The sequence below is a fragment of the Chelmon rostratus genome, chromosome 8, assembly GCF_017976325.1.
Source record: "Chelmon rostratus isolate fCheRos1 chromosome 8, fCheRos1.pri, whole genome shotgun sequence".
Lineage (NCBI taxonomy): Eukaryota > Metazoa > Chordata > Actinopteri > Chaetodontiformes > Chaetodontidae > Chelmon > Chelmon rostratus.
In genome coordinates, this window is record NC_055665.1 from 11,631,107 (window position 1) to 11,647,905 (window position 16,799).

At 42.2% G+C, this 16,799-nt stretch overlaps 3 protein-coding genes across 3 annotated transcripts; 2 read left to right on the top strand and 1 right to left on the bottom strand.

The window, feature by feature from the left end:
* The first annotated feature begins 417 nt into the window (after positions 1–417).
* Positions 418–4,593, top strand: zgc:174888 (uncharacterized protein LOC558116 homolog). The gene is made up of 5 exons (XM_041942105.1): positions 418–969; positions 1,341–1,447; positions 1,933–2,004; positions 2,325–2,471; positions 2,722–4,593. The coding sequence occupies exons 1-5, from the start codon at positions 957–959 to the stop codon at positions 3,073–3,075; spliced, it is 693 nt and encodes a 230-aa protein (XP_041798039.1). The 5' UTR covers positions 418–956; the 3' UTR covers positions 3,076–4,593.
* A 1,120-nt stretch (positions 4,594–5,713) lies between these two features.
* Positions 5,714–11,801, top strand: grwd1 (glutamate-rich WD repeat containing 1). Its single transcript, XM_041942003.1, has 7 exons — positions 5,714–5,936; positions 6,052–6,169; positions 8,331–8,493; positions 8,592–8,802; positions 9,671–9,816; positions 10,553–10,744; positions 11,188–11,801. Exons 1-7 carry the CDS (start codon positions 5,714–5,716, stop codon positions 11,494–11,496), a joined length of 1,362 nt encoding a protein of 453 aa, XP_041797937.1. The 3' UTR covers positions 11,497–11,801.
* A 210-nt stretch (positions 11,802–12,011) lies between these two features.
* On the bottom strand, positions 12,012–15,051 carry cdc42ep5 (CDC42 effector protein (Rho GTPase binding) 5). The gene is made up of 2 exons (XM_041942072.1): positions 14,792–15,051; positions 12,012–13,903 (listed from the first exon to the last, which is right to left on the bottom strand). The coding sequence occupies exon 2, from the start codon at positions 13,899–13,901 to the stop codon at positions 12,990–12,992; it is 912 nt and encodes a 303-aa protein (XP_041798006.1). The 5' UTR covers positions 13,902–13,903; positions 14,792–15,051; the 3' UTR covers positions 12,012–12,989.
* Positions 15,052–16,799: the final 1,748 nt, after the last annotated feature.

Below are 16,799 nucleotides of genomic sequence, written 5' to 3' on the forward strand. Positions count from 1 at the left end.
GAAAGCTGTCACACATGGAATGACTTGCAAGTTCTGGCAATGCAGTGTTGCAATCCTTTTTGTCAGTCTTTTCAAGGAATGTGATCTTGTGATTTATTTAAAAAAAAGGCAGTTCATGTGGTGATTAAACAGGATGATATTGCACACTGACTCTGGAGGGATAAAGAGCAAGGGATCCACAGGCACAGAGGTGTGGGGGAGAGTCCAAATGAAAAACATACGCTCCAACTGCATGACTAAGCCTCCTTGGGCCTGGTTTGGAGGGGGGAGGATAGGGGCAAGAGGGTGGGTGCCAGGGAATGTGGGGAGCAGGGGGGAGGGGGCCGGGTCAGTCAATAGTGAGGTAAAACGTGTGGCGGTGGGAGGGGCCAAGACTTAAAGGGAGCAGACAAGCAATCCAGCATAGCACTTTCACTTTGAGCAGAGTGAGGATACACAGAGTGGCCAGAGGGAGAGACAGAGAAGAGGAGGCCAGTGTCTCTCCCGCTTTATCCATTAACCAGTTTCGAGGGAGAGAGGAGTGACTCAAATTAGGTTGTTCAGGAAAATTCTAGGTCAGTAGTGAGAGGGGAAAAGGGAAAGAGACATAGCAAAAAAAAAAAAAAAACAACAACAAACAAAAAAAAAGCTTTCAGAGAAAAAGGCTGCAGCCATTCAGGCTTAAGTGGGAAAATCCAAAGTGAGAGAGCAGGATGGCGTGAGAGGATAAATGAGGCGGTTTTTTGGAAAGTACCAAAGGAACCCAAAAGGAAGGAATGTATGAGGGATGTCCACAAGAGGACTAAATATCAGGCCGTGAAGGAGAAGACACAGCAGCGTCCTCTGTGTCAAAGACCTCAAGAAACCACAGAGGAGGAAACTTTGCCTTTCACAGACTGACACTGAAACCCTTCTGCAGAGTGATTGCCGTCAACAAGAGAAATGGAGAAGTGTCCATTCTCAGAAAGATAAAAAGGATGTCACTGCCAGGTGAGAAACAAGATAAAGAGCATGTAAATGTGTTTTGCAAACTTTCTTTTTAAAGTCCGGAGGAAAATGATGGAATATTTGAACGTGTTATTTTATAGTCAAGACTCATGGATGGAATCTGACTCGTTGTGTTAGGGTTAGGGTTGTTAGTGTTACAATAGCATTTCCGGTGTGCACACATTCAATTAGAACTGTTGCAACAACAAAACATGTTTCATGTTGTTTTCTGCAGAAAGAGCTAATTGAGGCAGGAAATGATGTAATGTGTCTTTGGAGGTATGCAGTTTGAAGAACCTACAAACCACAGAAAGTTTCCAACAATTATCTGAATGTGTTCTGTCTCTTTTCCTTCTTACTCACGCCTCAAACAGTTTTGCTGTTGCTATCACTCTTGACTGTCCAATGTGGTGGATGTGACTTTGACTGGGAAGGTGTGAAAAACATTAAAACGACTATCGACTCCAATCCAACTGGATTTGTAAGTTAAAAACTTGTGACTTTTTTTTTTTTAGTCCTTCTGTCGTTTTAAAAGTGAAAAGCATCCTCTCTGTAGTAATGAGATTTTTTCTTAACAAATGTATTCACTATGCTTTAAAGAATACAGTCACTTATTAACAAGTGATTGTATTTGTTAAATGCATTTGCTTTAAAGCATACAATCGCAGTCAGTTGGTACATAGAGGTGGTCAAAGGTGAAGATCTGGCTCAGTGAACGATAATGATCGGCTCTGATTTATCAGATGACAAGCAGTTAATACCGGGCATGAATAGCTCTGCAAAATCAAAGGGATCAAACATTGTGCAGCTCCACCTTTGTGGTTGGTTAGATAATCAGTCATACATTGTTCTTGTCAAACTACGGCTTGACTGAAGTTCAGCATAGTAATTGTGACAGTATAAATGCAAACTTCTTTCATTATCTGTCGGTTCATTCTCATCTTTTTCTTTTGCTCTCTCCTCCAGCGGACAGTATTTCCTAAAGATTACTATGTAGTGCACCACTACACAAGAAGCATGCTCTGTGACACTGATCCGGTGAGTTCCTTATCAGACAAAAAGGGGAAGTCAGGTTTGATGTGCAATAAATGGGCCGTACATCTTAAAGTCTAATCGGCTTTGTCCTGAAAGACATTTTAGTTTCTCTAACAGGTTAATCATTAACTTTTACCTAATCTTCGACGACTGTAACAGGCCTCATGAATGGCGGGTTTGGGAAAAGATCATTGTACAATGTACCACTTAGTCTAGCTTGTGATTTAGCAACTGGCGTGGTTGTTGTGGTGATTTGTCACATGTGTTTCGCACGCTGCATCTTAACTTTAGAGCTGTTGTGCTGTTCTGCCTTTTCCCTGCAGTGCTGTGTGTTCCCTGCTGCGGTGGTCCTCCTGGATTCCTGGCATGTGCTTCTCAGAAACCTCTGGGATGAGCACCTAAATCACTCCTTAATCCTCGATCTAAAGCAGACACTGGATAAAATTGTAAGGAAGAACAAAAATACAGAGGTAGGATTTTCTTTTCAAATATATCTTATTGTAACACCTCATTATATGCTTTACTCTACTAAAGAAAGTTTAAAAGACATTCCTTCAATGCAATGCATTTGCCGTGTGACTGCTTATTGCATTGCCAATGTTTTAATTTTTATTCCAACATTAATTTATGTGCAGGCACATTAATAAGAGTTGTGCTTCTGGCGATTCTGTGTCTTTGTTTACCTTCTTTTGTAAATCTCTTTTTCTTCCTTGTTTCTAGAGGTTCCAAGAGGAGACGGACCTGGCCCAATTCTCCCCATTATCTTCCTCTCCCGAGGAACTGCTCAACCTGACGTCAGAACTTTTCACTCAGTGGCTCAAGGTTGCGTGCTTGCCTTCCATCAAAACTTGCGCCCTGCCCTCTCTGCCCCCCCCTGTTGAGAGGAAGGACTACGGTCCATCGAGGGCCAGACTCTTGACCACCAGAGCTATCAGCGGCGAGGAGGAATTACAGCCTGACAAGATGATAGACATTACATCGCCGCCGTCCAGCAGTGGTCCCCCGTCCTTATCGCTTCATGCTTCTGTCTGGAGCCCCTTGCTATTCAGACTCTACTGGTGGTTGTTGCCATAGTAACTAAAAAGGGTCTTTTTGATGATGCACACAAAATGCAAGACATTTCCTGGCACTGAATGTTTGTTTTCTTATATTTGTGTTAATGTGTTTTAATGCAGTAAGCTTTGTTAATTTGAAGTGACAAGCACAGGTTGCATTTAATGTCCAAAGTTAGCTCACATAGCTAAGTTCACTGTCCAACAGTGACCCTGTAACAACTGATATCACACATATAAACATATAGCCATCCTCTCTAGAGCAAGCCATGTGCTCCAGCTAGCTATGCTCTTTATGCTAACAATGCTGAGCAAGCCAATGCACATAAGCCATTGTCTATTGATGTGGAATTCATCACTGTTTACAATGAATGTTGTGTAAATGTAAGATATTACAGTCTATGGGCGTTTACTTTTGTACATAACTGTAAATTAAAGACATTTAGATATATGCATTGTTAGTTTTTGGTTTAACTTACCAGGATATACTATCCCCAAAGTTGTAAGCTATATTTATTGTGCTGTTTGTCATCAGAGATGGAAAGTAACTAAGTCTATGTAATCAAATACTGTGCTTAAGTACAATTTTGAGATACTTGTACATACTTTCCTGGAGTATTTCCATTTTATTCTACTTTATATTTCTAGTCCACTAGATTTCAGAGGAAAATATTGTACTTTTTATGCAGCTATATTAATCTGACAGCTGGAGTTATTTCTTACTTTACAGATGTGTTGCATTGTAAGAAATTTAACTACACAACAATTCATTAAAGGACCAGTGTGTAGGATTTAGTGACATCTAGCCTTTGCCTCACCCTCCCCTTCCAAGTGTGTACTAGAACCTAAGGTGGCTGCGAGACTTGTGCGAGGTGTTGTCTTGACTCAGTGTTTCATTTTTTGTTGTGGGCTACTGTTGAAACACGGCAACGCAACATGGCGGACTGCATGGAAGAGGACCTTACGAATTGGTTCACCCTAACCCTAACCAATCATCACTCCTCATGCCTAAACCCAACCAACCCAACCACAAAGGCAACAAGTACTAGCCAATCAGAGGCAGAGTGTGGCAGGTCATAGCTTCACCATATAGGTTTTGTAATTTCCCTCTCAAGATATAAAAAAAACTCATCCAAGGTTATGAAAATATAATGATTCTTGTTTTCACATGATTACACTAATGAAATAGGCTATTATTTTCAATTTCTGACAAAACAGATCCCCCTAAATCTTACACAGTGGTCCTTTAAGTCATTAAAATTAGCTCTCTGGCATTATTGCATTAACAAATCTAATCTATCAGAATTATAATGCATTCAGTACTTCAATACCTTTGCTAACAATACTCCTACTTTTACTTAAGTATGCCTTTGAATGCAGAACTTTTATTTAGTATTTTTACAGGGCATTGCTATTTTTGCTTCAGTAAAAAATCAGAGTATATCCTCCACTAGTGTTTGTCACTAAGACCACTTACATACTTGTATTTCTGTCAATTCTGCTAAGAGAGATTAAATTTTATTTATGATTTTGCATTGCAGCAACAGCACACAGATTTTGTGTTGGAGTCCACGTTCATGTGAGCTCAACCATCACTGCCGGATCTTTTTAAGAGTCATTCTCAGTGCAGAAATCCTTTACAACTGTTTTGTAACTCTGATATAAACTGAAAGACGAGTTGCAGATGAGAGAGGAATGCACTCTGGATGGAAAAAGACTTCAGAGATGTTCTGACTTCTGTCAAGAGCTGCATGCGAAACAAAAGTGCACCATTTGTTGCTCGCACTTGCCCCTGCTTGTACACACCCACGCACGTAATGTGCACCATTGTCCTCACTGGAGCCGCCTTGAAATTTCATAATGCTTAAAGTACATTGCTAGTTTGCCTTGGCCACTGTGGGAAGAATTTTTTGGCTTCACTGATCTATTTTTCCACTGACCGTATGTCATGATTTGGAGGGATGGGACAAATGTAACGTAACATCAGTTAGATAATCGCAGTGCCAGAAGACAGAAAATTGGACAAATTAGAAAAACAAAAATGCAACAAAAGGCTCAAGTGCTGTTCTTCTGGACTGGGGACAGCACTTTGTTTGGAGGGTGCACATCTCCCAGTACCTGTTACTGAAAGTCACTTAAATACTGTCTGTCCATGTCAAGCTGCCAAATCCATAGTTTCCCATCAGCAGTGCAGCTATGCGGGTATGACCAGAGGGTCAGTGGTGCAGGTCTGCCACATTGTATGAAATAAATGCAGTACTCTGACTCATTTGGAGCATGTGTGAAATCCTGTCCCGTGTCAGTACATTACTCCAAAATGTGGAAATGATCAATCTGATATCTTAAACAAATGTCGTCCTCCTCGGAGAGGGAGACGAGCCTGAAAATCCACTTAACTCTCATCTTATTAGGCCGAATTAACATTCATGTTAAAGCACTGTAGTTGGGGCAATTTCCGAGACAAATATTTGCAAGTCTGATTTTTCCTGGCAGAGGGGAGCAAAGCGCCAAAGCAGCCAGCTGAATTCCCGTAAATGGGGGAAGAGAGAGGGGAGAGAGCGAGAGTGAGGCGGCGGGGGAGGAGTGGGCGACCGCGCAGGGTGTTTAAACCACGTGGTCGCTCTGCATACCGGAAGTAAGCAAACTCTGCCTCTGCCAAGATGTCTGCGCCCGACGAGGACACGTTTGCCGAGGAAGGAGGCGAGATGGAGGAGATGGACGAAGCTGGCAGCGACGACGACGAAGGAGTGGAGATGGAGGAGGAAGGAGCGGGCGGAGAGGGGGAGAGAAAAGTGTACGTGCCCGGGATGGAGCCGCTTCAGCCCGGAGAGGAGCTGGAGATGGACCGGTCCGCGTACCGCATGTACCACGAGTGCCAAACAGGCAGGTCGAAGCAGCTGTGCCGCTAAAGTTAGCAAACGTGTCTCTATAAGAGCGCGGAGCTTTATAAGCAGCCGCAGTGTGAATTCAGCAGCGTTGTTTTGTCGTTTGTGTTCAGGTGCTCCGTGTTTGAGCTTCGACATCCTGACAGATGGACATGGGGAAGGCAGAGAGCAGTTTCCTCTGTCCATGCTGCTCTATGCGGGCACGCAGGCGGACACAGCTCTGAGCAACAGGTACAAACCCCCTGAACGACAGCATACACTACACAAGGGCTCTGTGTTCAAGGATGCTGCTGCTCTCACCTCAAGTTAATTGAACTTGGACCAAAGCAGTCCCTGGTGATGGTATCCAGGCAACAGGGCTAGAGGAAGTAGTCAGAAGGTGTAACTAATGCTGGAAAGTACATTTACTCATAAGTCATACAGCACTTAAGTACAACTGTGAGTTACTTAGTTACTACTATTACAAGCTTCTACTAGGTAAATATTGTTCTTTTCAGTCCACAACAATACACAGATTAACGATTCAAAAGATAATCAACGAGACGCCATCTTGCGATGGACGTGTCAACATGTTGATGTTCCCTCCCATGAGCACTCAGCTGTCATTACTACATTACTACATGTGTAATCAGTACTAAAGGGTTGGACCACCCGACACACCTTTGAGGTTTTGTGACTGCGCCTTGCACGGTTGTGATACCATGCATTGTTTGTATCAAACCAGGGAATATTTCAACCAAACAGGTCAGCTGTTTTGCAAAACTCCTCCCATGTCATGTCCACTGCACCATGCGGCTGGTGTGATCCCATTGCAGGTCGGTCCCTATTCATGCCTAATGTCTTAAAGTGGACGGGAACGGTTAAAACTGGGATACAATGATCCGCAACTTGAAACGCATCCAGGCCAGAGGGCCTGAAGTTGCGGGGGGGAGTAATGGCACCTTCCCCACTTCCTACCACCCTACCTCCAGCATCCTTGCTCATACCACAGCCATCTGCAAACATGGTCTTCATTCTGATTTCAGCTTCACTCCTTGGAAAATTCAAAACTGCAACTTTCATAGTTGTTACAGTGTTGACAAAATCTCTCCACAATCATATTAACACCTGGAAAAGTACTCAAAACCACTTCTGTGGTAGTTCCTACTATAATAGGTATCTCCAGGACCACATTTTGCCATGATCACACACACACACACCACCTTTAACAACTGTAACATGAAAGTGATGCACACATTGGATATATCGAAGCTTTCAGAAATCTGGAAATTTTAAAGTATACTTGATTTTGTCACTTTTCCAGTGTAAAGAAACAACATACACACCTGTTCAGAGTTACTGTGCAGTGTGGACTTCCCACCTTCACCTGAGCAGAGGTCAGATTAGCCAGATTAACTGAAAGAGAGAGTGCAAGACCTTTAGCAATTTAGCACACTGTAAAAATACTCCCTTACAAATAAAAGTCCTGCACACATAATTAGAAAAGCGCCACTGAAATGTAGTGAAACAGATGTACAAAGTGGCAGAAAGTGTAAAGTCCAATCACTCCAAAATTGCATTGAACAACACTTGGATAAAGACAGGTGTACTGGGTCTTTATGACAAGTTATTCTAGTTTCTAGATGACATGGTTAGAGGCACAGTGTTCAGTTACTCTTGTTAATTTCTCTTAATCAATTATTAATTAATTGGTCGTTAATTACTCTCTCACTCCTCAGGGTAAACGTCTTGGTTTGATTTCTCTGCCGTGAGCTCGCATCTATCTCAGCCTGCTAACGCCTACATTTTATTTAAGAGCACATCAATCTGAAATCTTTAACATCGTAATGGAACTCTGAGTTACCCTTTTGTTCAAAGGAGATGAACTGAAAAGACTGAACAGTTAAGCCCACATGTATAACAACCATATAGACAGATAGCACTTATACCTAGCCATTAATATTCTAATTTTAGGGTATTAACAAAACCAATAAATACTCATGAATAATATATGTTTTTCTTTTGAGTTTAAGTGCTTGCATGCGTTGTGTTTAGACAACTGCCTGTTGTGTAGACACCGAGACATAACTCACAGTACAGTAGAGGTTCTGTTTTTTTTCCAAGCGGTTTTAGTTCTGTTTTGATCATCCAAACAGCTTTGAAAGAGTTGGTCATTTTGCTTTTGAAGAGAACTTAAAGGGTCATCTAAAGGTCAATGGAAAACATTTTCAAAAAAAGTGTAGACCATTTTGCGTCATACTGAAACTCAGCACTTGAATAGCGATCACAGACTAGATTAGAGACGTGTCTCTCAAATAGTTTGCTTTCTTCTGCACGCCGTGAAATGAAAACGCTGCAGGCTGCACACTACTCTGAAATCATTTGAGTGTCACACAGTTTTGCTTTCTTGCAGACTTCTCGTCATGCGCATGCACAACCTTCATGGAACAGAGAAAGAAAAAGACGGTGATGAAAGCAGCGATGAAGAAAGTGATGACGATGAGGAGGAAGAAGATAAGAAGCCACAGATGGAACTGGCCATGATGCCTCACTATGGAGGGATTAACAGAGTCAGAGTATGTTGTGTATCGTTTTCTAGGTAGCTACTAAGCCATTAAGCCTTCGTTTACATTTCTAGAGTTTCTTATTACTGATTTTGCTTCTTAATTCCCAGGTGACCAAACGTGGAGAGCAGTCATTGGCTGCTGTCTGGTCAGAGAAGGGACAGGTAGAAATATTTGACCTCCAACCTCAGCTGGAAGCCGTCCACAGTTCTGCTGCTATGGAAGCTTTCGTCAAACAGCAGAAGGAAGCCACAGCTCTCTTCAGCTTCTCAGGACACATGACTGAAGGCTTTGCGATCGATTGGTCGCCCACAGTACCTGGTGGGTGAGGCCTTTACCTGCGATGCAGTTTACGCATTGAAAAAATACTCACATACATTCTGGCCTTGTTGACGTTAAAGTTAACCTCCAATGATGTAATATGTTGTGTGCTACAAGTGTAAACGTGTCCCTGACTGCACCTACTTTGTAATGTGTGAGTAACATGGGAAAAACAGTCTGTATGCAACATAAAGTGTAATTTTCTTCCTCACACTCTTAACTGTCTCACCCAGTGTGAGACATCAGAAATGTTAGTGTAAATTCTCAAGCTACAACTTTTCAATGCAAGAAGCAACCAAATCGCATTGTCCTTGTCACAACATCCACGTTTGCTGCATGTTTTAGCTTAGAAATGAGATGCTGCCCAAACATCGGTAAACATTTTGATCCAGATCTATCCATATCAAAAAAAATTCCTTTGCTTGGCTCAGCTTTCTACCCAATTTAACTGAAACTTGGGTTATTCTAAATATGAACCAGGCCATCAAATAAACAAACAGGATCTAAAACATAACCTCCTACGCAGAGGTAAAAGAAAACATTGTAGTGTGCTTGGAAAAATGGTCTGCAATAATGTAATGGATAGCAGCGTTGTAATTATAGAGGCTAAAATTTGCACAACCACAAAGAAGAAAAGTGGAACAAACTGGGTGTGCCAATTCAGAGACAGACCCTCTATCAGCATGGCTGAGTGTGTAGAAGGTGTTGGGACAGAGCAGTAAAATGGAAAGAAGAAAACACACAAAGACAACTTGGATTAGATTCGAATATTTTAACCTTAAATTTATCAAACTTCATCTTAAGCGGTGTGTATGTGTCTGTGTCTGTCAACCAAAAGCTAACGTGTGTGTTTGAACTTTATTAACAGGCCGTCTTGTCAGTGGAGACTGCAAAAAGAACATCCATGTGTGGGAGCCACGAGAGGGAGGGACTTCGTGGCAGATTGACCAACGACCCTTCAGCTCGCACAGCAAGTCTGTGGAGGATCTACAGTGGTCGCCCACCGAAGCCACAGTATGTTTCTAGGAAAATAGTGACGTGGTGGGTTGGACTGAGGCGCTGCAGACGGTGCTTTAGTGGGCGGCAGCGTGGCTCAGTGTTCAGTGACTAGGATCCATCGTCTTGTGCTGGTTTCCTCACAAACCTAAAATACATGCGTGTGAAGTATTAGACATGGGGTTTGACATGCCTGTTAGGTGTCCGCAGTGCCCACCGACCGCAGAGCTGGAGTCGCCTCACTGAGGCCAGCAGTGCTTTACAGGTGTTTGGATGGAAGAACAGGGTGTGTTCAGGGAAATGAATGATTGGAATGAATGAAACTATGTTGACATTATAAACACCACCTGTGAACACTGTAGTTATGTGCTGTCACAGTGTTGTACCTAAGAAACACAGACTAAAATATGTAAGTTATATGATGTGTCAATCCTGCAGCTAACATGTTACCAAACTAGTTAGTGGTATGTGGATGTGGATCTTACAGGCTGATGCTTTTTGCTTTTTGTCAGGCTCTTTGGGTCTCTGTGCAACATAACTGACTGTGATTTGTCAATGCAGCAAGGATTGCAAAAAGTATTAAATACAAATTCTGAACACGGAAAGCCCAGCTCTCACACACTAAAAAAACAGCACAAAAAATGGTTTGCAAGAAATCCAGTCAGAGTTCCTTGTTTGAGATGATCAATCAAGTCTTGTTTTGTACATATTAGACGTTGAAATCTCAGAGGCTGTACTCTCTTGTTTGCCACAGGTTTTTGCATCCTGTTCGGTGGATCAATCTGTTCGTATCTGGGATATCCGTGCCCCACCCAATTCAATGCTTTCAGCCGATGAAGCTCACTCATCAGACGTCAATGTGATCAGCTGGAACAGGAGCGAACCATTCCTCCTGTCAGGAGGGGATGATGGGCTTCTGAAAATATGGGACCTGCGACAGTTTAAGGTAAAACACCAAGAGCCAGCGGTTTGATTTGCACATTATTTTATTAGCAAACAAGATAAATCAGGCGACAGTTATACAGCTATGAGTTATACATGACAGGGAGTGAAGATATTACTGTTGTGTGTCATCACAATATAGAGCGACAAAACAAACAGTGTTAAGCACTTGTATTATTACACCATCACATAATGAAACACCTTCATAGTTTGTCAGCCCCACCCAACCAATAACATTTGTTCCGTCTTGTGCCTGTTGCACAGGCGTGTGTTATTAATACAGGAATACATTTTTTATTCGGCAATAAAACACTCTGCTCATGTTTTTCTTGTTACGACTTGTGAAACCCCCCCCCCACAAAATACAGATTAATAAATGGGTGTTTTTGTAGCCTGATGCTGTGTTTTATATGCTGTCACACTGAAGTGCTCTTGTTCCACCTGCAGACTGGGCGGCCCGTGGCCAACTTCAAGCAGCACAGCGCTCCGGTCACGTCGGTGGAGTGGAGCCCCGTGGACTCGAGTGTGTTCGCCGCCTCGGGAGCAGACGACGTCATCAGCCAGTGGGATCTGTCCGTGGAGTCATGTGATGTGGGTGCCAGGGTGGAGGGGGTGAAGGACTTGCCCCCTCAGCTACTGTTCCTGCACCAGGGTCAGTCAGAGATCAAGGAGATCCACTGGCACCCACAGATGCCCGGTGTGATGATCTCCACAGCTCTGTCGGGATTCAACGTGTTCAGGACAATATCTGTGTAATAGTGAGTGAGTGTGTGTGTGTGTGTGTGAGTGTGTGAGAAACAGATGATTGTTGCATTTACATGAGTTGTACACATTTAATGTGTAATGAGCAGTAAACCCCAATAGGTTTAATAATGTACATAACTCGGCTGTGGAGGTAATTGTTCTTTGGACGTTTATTGGCCAACATAGGCGCCATATGGTCTATCATTCTTTACTATTGAACTTTCAGCCTGTATGTTTTACAGATGTGAGTGTGAACTATTTTAGGCATTCCCAATTGCGTGCTTAAAATAAAATGTTTAAAACTATGACTTCGTTTTTCTTCTGTTAATGTTTTTAAAGGTCTGCTCTATTTGTGTTTTTTATTTACAATGGAAGAAAGCACAGAATTACTTTATTTTAGGAAGTGGTTATACATAAAAGTCTGGGCCAAAGGATCTTCACATTCACACTGAATACTGAACGCTTTTTCTTTTTGCTCCAGTTTTGCCCTGAAGTAATTTCTGAAGAAAATAAGTCATAGCCAAGGGTGGTGAATATTTAAAAATCCCAATAATTGTTTTATTGTTTTCACTGTAATCCTTATTAAACCACAGGAATACACATGTGTTAAACCAGCATTTTCAACAGATGAAGACAATGGTCTCTCCCTTTTACAGCATTATGAAATAAAATACTTCTTCAAAAGCAAGCATTATACAAGCAAAAAACATGTACAAAAATACACCGCTGGTCCTGATTTACAATTGACCTTTAAAATCCCATGATTGTCTTAGCATTTTAGTATCAGTCCAGCCCCACAACCCACAGAAAAGCTTTGGTAAACTTGAAAACATGCTGAATAACTGCACTATGAAACAGATTTGGTTTGGTCTGAACCAGAAAAAGTCACACTTGCGGATTTGGAATGTGAAAAATTCACAGTAATTGATTATACACAGGATAACTGTTTTCTGACGAGGTCTCTGGGAACCATTTGGAAAGCTTAAACACCAAGAAACGACATGGAGATTGTAATAAACATGCAATATGAGAAATAAGTATTAAGACACTGGTATGGCACAGGGTACAATAACGTAAGCATACAGCTCCCTTTAAGGCACTATAACATAAAGCTCAATAAACACAGCGCCTGTGTGTGTTTTACATGACAAATATAAGACAAAAACTTTCCACTGAGCATCAGTTTCATAGCGAAGCTTCCAGGTGAATGAAGTAAATCAAAGTGCTACAAACCTTTCACTGTAATAACCTAAATAACACATTGATAAGTCTGATCAAAGTGACAGACTTCTGCAAATCTGTTACCCTTACAGATAAAACATTAAATGTATTTTCCAGTTGAGCAACATCGTCGAGCTGTTTATATTTCACTGAGTCTTGAAAAATCCAGTTTGCATCCTGTCAAAGCCTCCCATTCAATTGATACTGGAATGATGAGTTTAGGAAAATACAGTATGATTTACGTGACAGCAAAGATGTTTTCAAGGGGAAGCCGTACTGATCCCCTATAGACCGATTTCATCATCAAACTCATCTTCAAATGTGTAGCCCCGTCCTACTTCCTCCTCCTCCTCCTCTTCCGAATCAGTCTCTGAGTGGCAGTTGTCGACCCTCCTCCTGTCCAATGAGGTGACTCCTTCATACTCTGAACTGTGTGACGAGGCCGGACTAGGTGGCAAATCTACCTTGTGATTGGTGAGCTCGGTTTCACCTCCACCTACTATGCTCTCACCCCTCGTTGGACTGCGACACGCCAGCTGATCCTCATCCTGGAAGTCAAACCCTTGACCCTCTTCCTCTTCGGACGCTTGGCGAATGATCTCCTCTCGTTTGTCACTGAATCGCACTTTTGGTCGTAACCCCTTTGGCTTGATGCCATTCCCATCTGCTATCCTGCTGTCTCCCACCTGGTCTCCATCCAGCCCAACCAAGTTCTTCCCGTTCAGCTCATTCTGCAGGTTCACAGACATCTCGGCGGCTCCTTTTCCCTGCTTTGTGCCCACAGAGGAAGTGTCACTTTTGGGACTGAACACATCTTCCTCATTGGAGTCAAGTCCCAATCCGTCCATCACCCCCAGTACATCCAGCAGCATAGACGGGCCTAAATCCAGGTCCAGGTCCAAGGTGAATGAAGACACTGACTCAGAGTGCTGAAGCTCATTGTTCTGTGGGCTTCCTGGTGCATCTGTATAAAGATCACTGTGGTTGGCTGCTACCTGAGGGTCTGCTTCTGGCACAGTCCCCGGACTGCCAGGGTCAGGGCTGGCCTGGCTCGGGCCAAGAGTGGACAGGAAGGAAGTGTCCCCAAAGGCATCACCTCCCCTCCCAATGTGCATGGTGTGGCGAAAGTCACCCAGTGGGGCCGAGATCATGGTAGGGTCCAGGCGAGGGGCCCGAGATGATTTGTGCAGCGGCATGACTGCAGACAGAATGGAGAAGAGGAGAAGATGAGGGTGAATTCTTACTCATACATGACAGCATGGAGTGCAACCTGAGCAAATTAGATAAAAAAAAAATACTGTAAAACAAAAACTGTGCAGTAAGAAGCTGAAATACTGAGGCCCCAGTCCTGATAAGGCTGAGCAGCGTCAACACTTCACCGTGTTGTGCAACATTGCAGGAAACCAATGAGCATTTTGGCACTGGTGCCGATGTGAAGGCCATGCTGAGACTTGCACTTGAAGCACACTCATGCAACGCTAGCACATACTTTTCTCTACCCTCAGGGGTGTGTGTGTATGTGGACAAAAACAAGACAGTAACTTTCTCTAAAAAAGAGTCGGACACAAAAGCCACTGAGATGTGCTTTGGTGGGCATTTAGATTTCAGCACGAAAGAAACTATTCCTGTTGAGGCCAGCAATGCCACATATTAAGTTAATAATTACTATCCTTTTATTAGGGGGAAGCAAATATTACCCCACCAATTTGATCATGTCTGACAGGCTCAATCACCTTTATAACAAAGACTTTATCAACATCATACACTGCAAACCACAGCATACATTAAGAAATCTGTCTTTTTAGTGCATGTGTGTGTGTCTGTGTGTGTGTGTGTGTGTGTGACTAAAGAGTCTGGGAGGGGAGGGGGCTAACAGGCCTACCCCTATCCTCAAGACTTTCCAATCATCATTAAAGTAAATGGTACATTTTAATAGTTCAATACATGATTTAGAAGTTGTAAGAAGAGCACGCGAGGGCCACACTTATTGGCAAAGCAGTGAGAGGGACGATCGGATCAATGTTAAAACTAATCAATTGACCTGAGTGCGCGTCACCGAAACATTCAACAAGTATAGAAAACCTACCTTAAAGAGTATATTCTGGTGTTCGGTGGGCTCCCTCTCCGGTATCCAGCTCTTTCATCTGGCTTTTTGCTTTCGCTTCCCTCTCGACTTTTCCCTCGCTCTTTTTCTCGCCGTCGTTTGTCTGTGTGAATTTTCTTTTTCTTTCCAAAGGGATGGGCATGGGGCGAGGAAGTGACGCGACGGTTATTGGGGAGAGCTGGAGCAAAAGTAGCTCTCGACTTTACCAGACACTGTTCAGGCGTAAGCGAGCCCGTCAGGGCTGAGCAGAGTCTTTACTCATCGCTGTTCTCACTGTGAGCTGTGATCCATTGAATCCATTTAGCGACAGGGTGATGCCGCTGCCTGGAAGTTCATGTCAATAAAGGTTATGTCCATTTAAAAAATAGCAACTGAATAGAGGCCTGAATATATTAGATACAATAATTGAAAAAAGAGAAATCAAAAGCTTTCCTAAATTAAGAAGGGAATATGGATTAGAACATCAAGATTTTTACATGTATTTACAAGTCAGAGACTATTTTAATAAAGAAATAAAGCCAGCCCTCCCGGGTGAACCAAATAAAGTGATTGTGACTCTATGCAATGCACACAAGAACAAATTTAGCAGAGTGATATCCGAATTGTACCAGGGTATGGTAGCAAATAGAAACACTTCAACTTTGTACATAAGAGATAAGTGGGAGAAAGAATTAACGGAAGTAATAACTGCCGAGATGTGGTATAACATATTGAAAACACAACAAACAACTAGTTATTCCAGAATATGGAAAGAATTTTGCTGGAAAAACATTGTGAGATTTTTCATCACACCAAAAATGAAAAAGGGACGATCACCTGTACAACAACTCTGCTGGAGACTGTGTGGGGAACAGAATGTGGGTCACACACATATTTTTTGGCATTGTACCAAAATAACAAGATACTGGAATGATGTGTGGAAGGAGATGGAAAAGGTATTAGGCTATGAGCTGCCTAAAACGTGCATTGTACTATACTTGGGAAATGTAACTCAAGAAAACATCCAAGACAGAGACTGGTATCTGATTAAGATTTTACTGGCAGCTTCCAAGAAAGCCATCACAAGGAAATGGTATAAAGAAGACCCCCCTACTTGGAGGAACTGGATGGAGATCATTGACGAGATACACGTTATGGAGAGACTCACACGTATCATAAAACTGCAACAATCATTATGCGAGAGCAGATGGGAAAAATGGACTGTCTACAAAAAACAGTATGAAGACTGATAGTAATTTTACTGACACTATGTTCTATTATTGTTGTGTTGTTTAAATGAGAAAATCAATAAAATATAAGTTCAAAAAAAAAAGCAACTGACATAATAACAACTTATGCCATTTTTAATTTTTATTTATTTATTTATCATTATGAAAAAATAGGCAGTAACCAGCATTTAGAAATATGCTTGAGTCAAAATCCTGCCACTACTATCAAGAAAGTTTAATTTTGGGACAACAATGGAGGTGAGGGCATCAGTTCTTGTTGATGGGATCGATTGTCGCCTTTGGTCTTATCGTGGCATTTGCTGAAAATATGAAAAATAAAGTATACTCCAAAATTAAGTAATTGCCTCCGAACTTTGTCTCAAGCTTGCCTGTGTTTATGGTTATTGCCATGAAGTGAAAGGAAACGACTGACTCATACATTTAAGTTTTATTTGCCAACATGAATGTCAAAATAATGTTTCAAAGCTCAGTACATTGGTTTAGAAATACTGGAATCAGCCTAAAATTTGTGTGAGTTTTTAACTAAGATTTCTAAAATCCCCAAATTCCTTGGAGAAAAAAACCCCAAAACATTGACTCCGTGACCTCAGTGTCCTCAGAGGTCGCCTCACTGGGTGAAACTCACATATTAAAGACTTTTTTCAGGTTACGGTTATGCTTAATGCTACACCAGTATACCAAAAACATTTCATTTCACACTGAAATTATTATGAAGGGTTTGACTAACAGTTGACTGCAATTATGATGGAATGCAGTCAGTT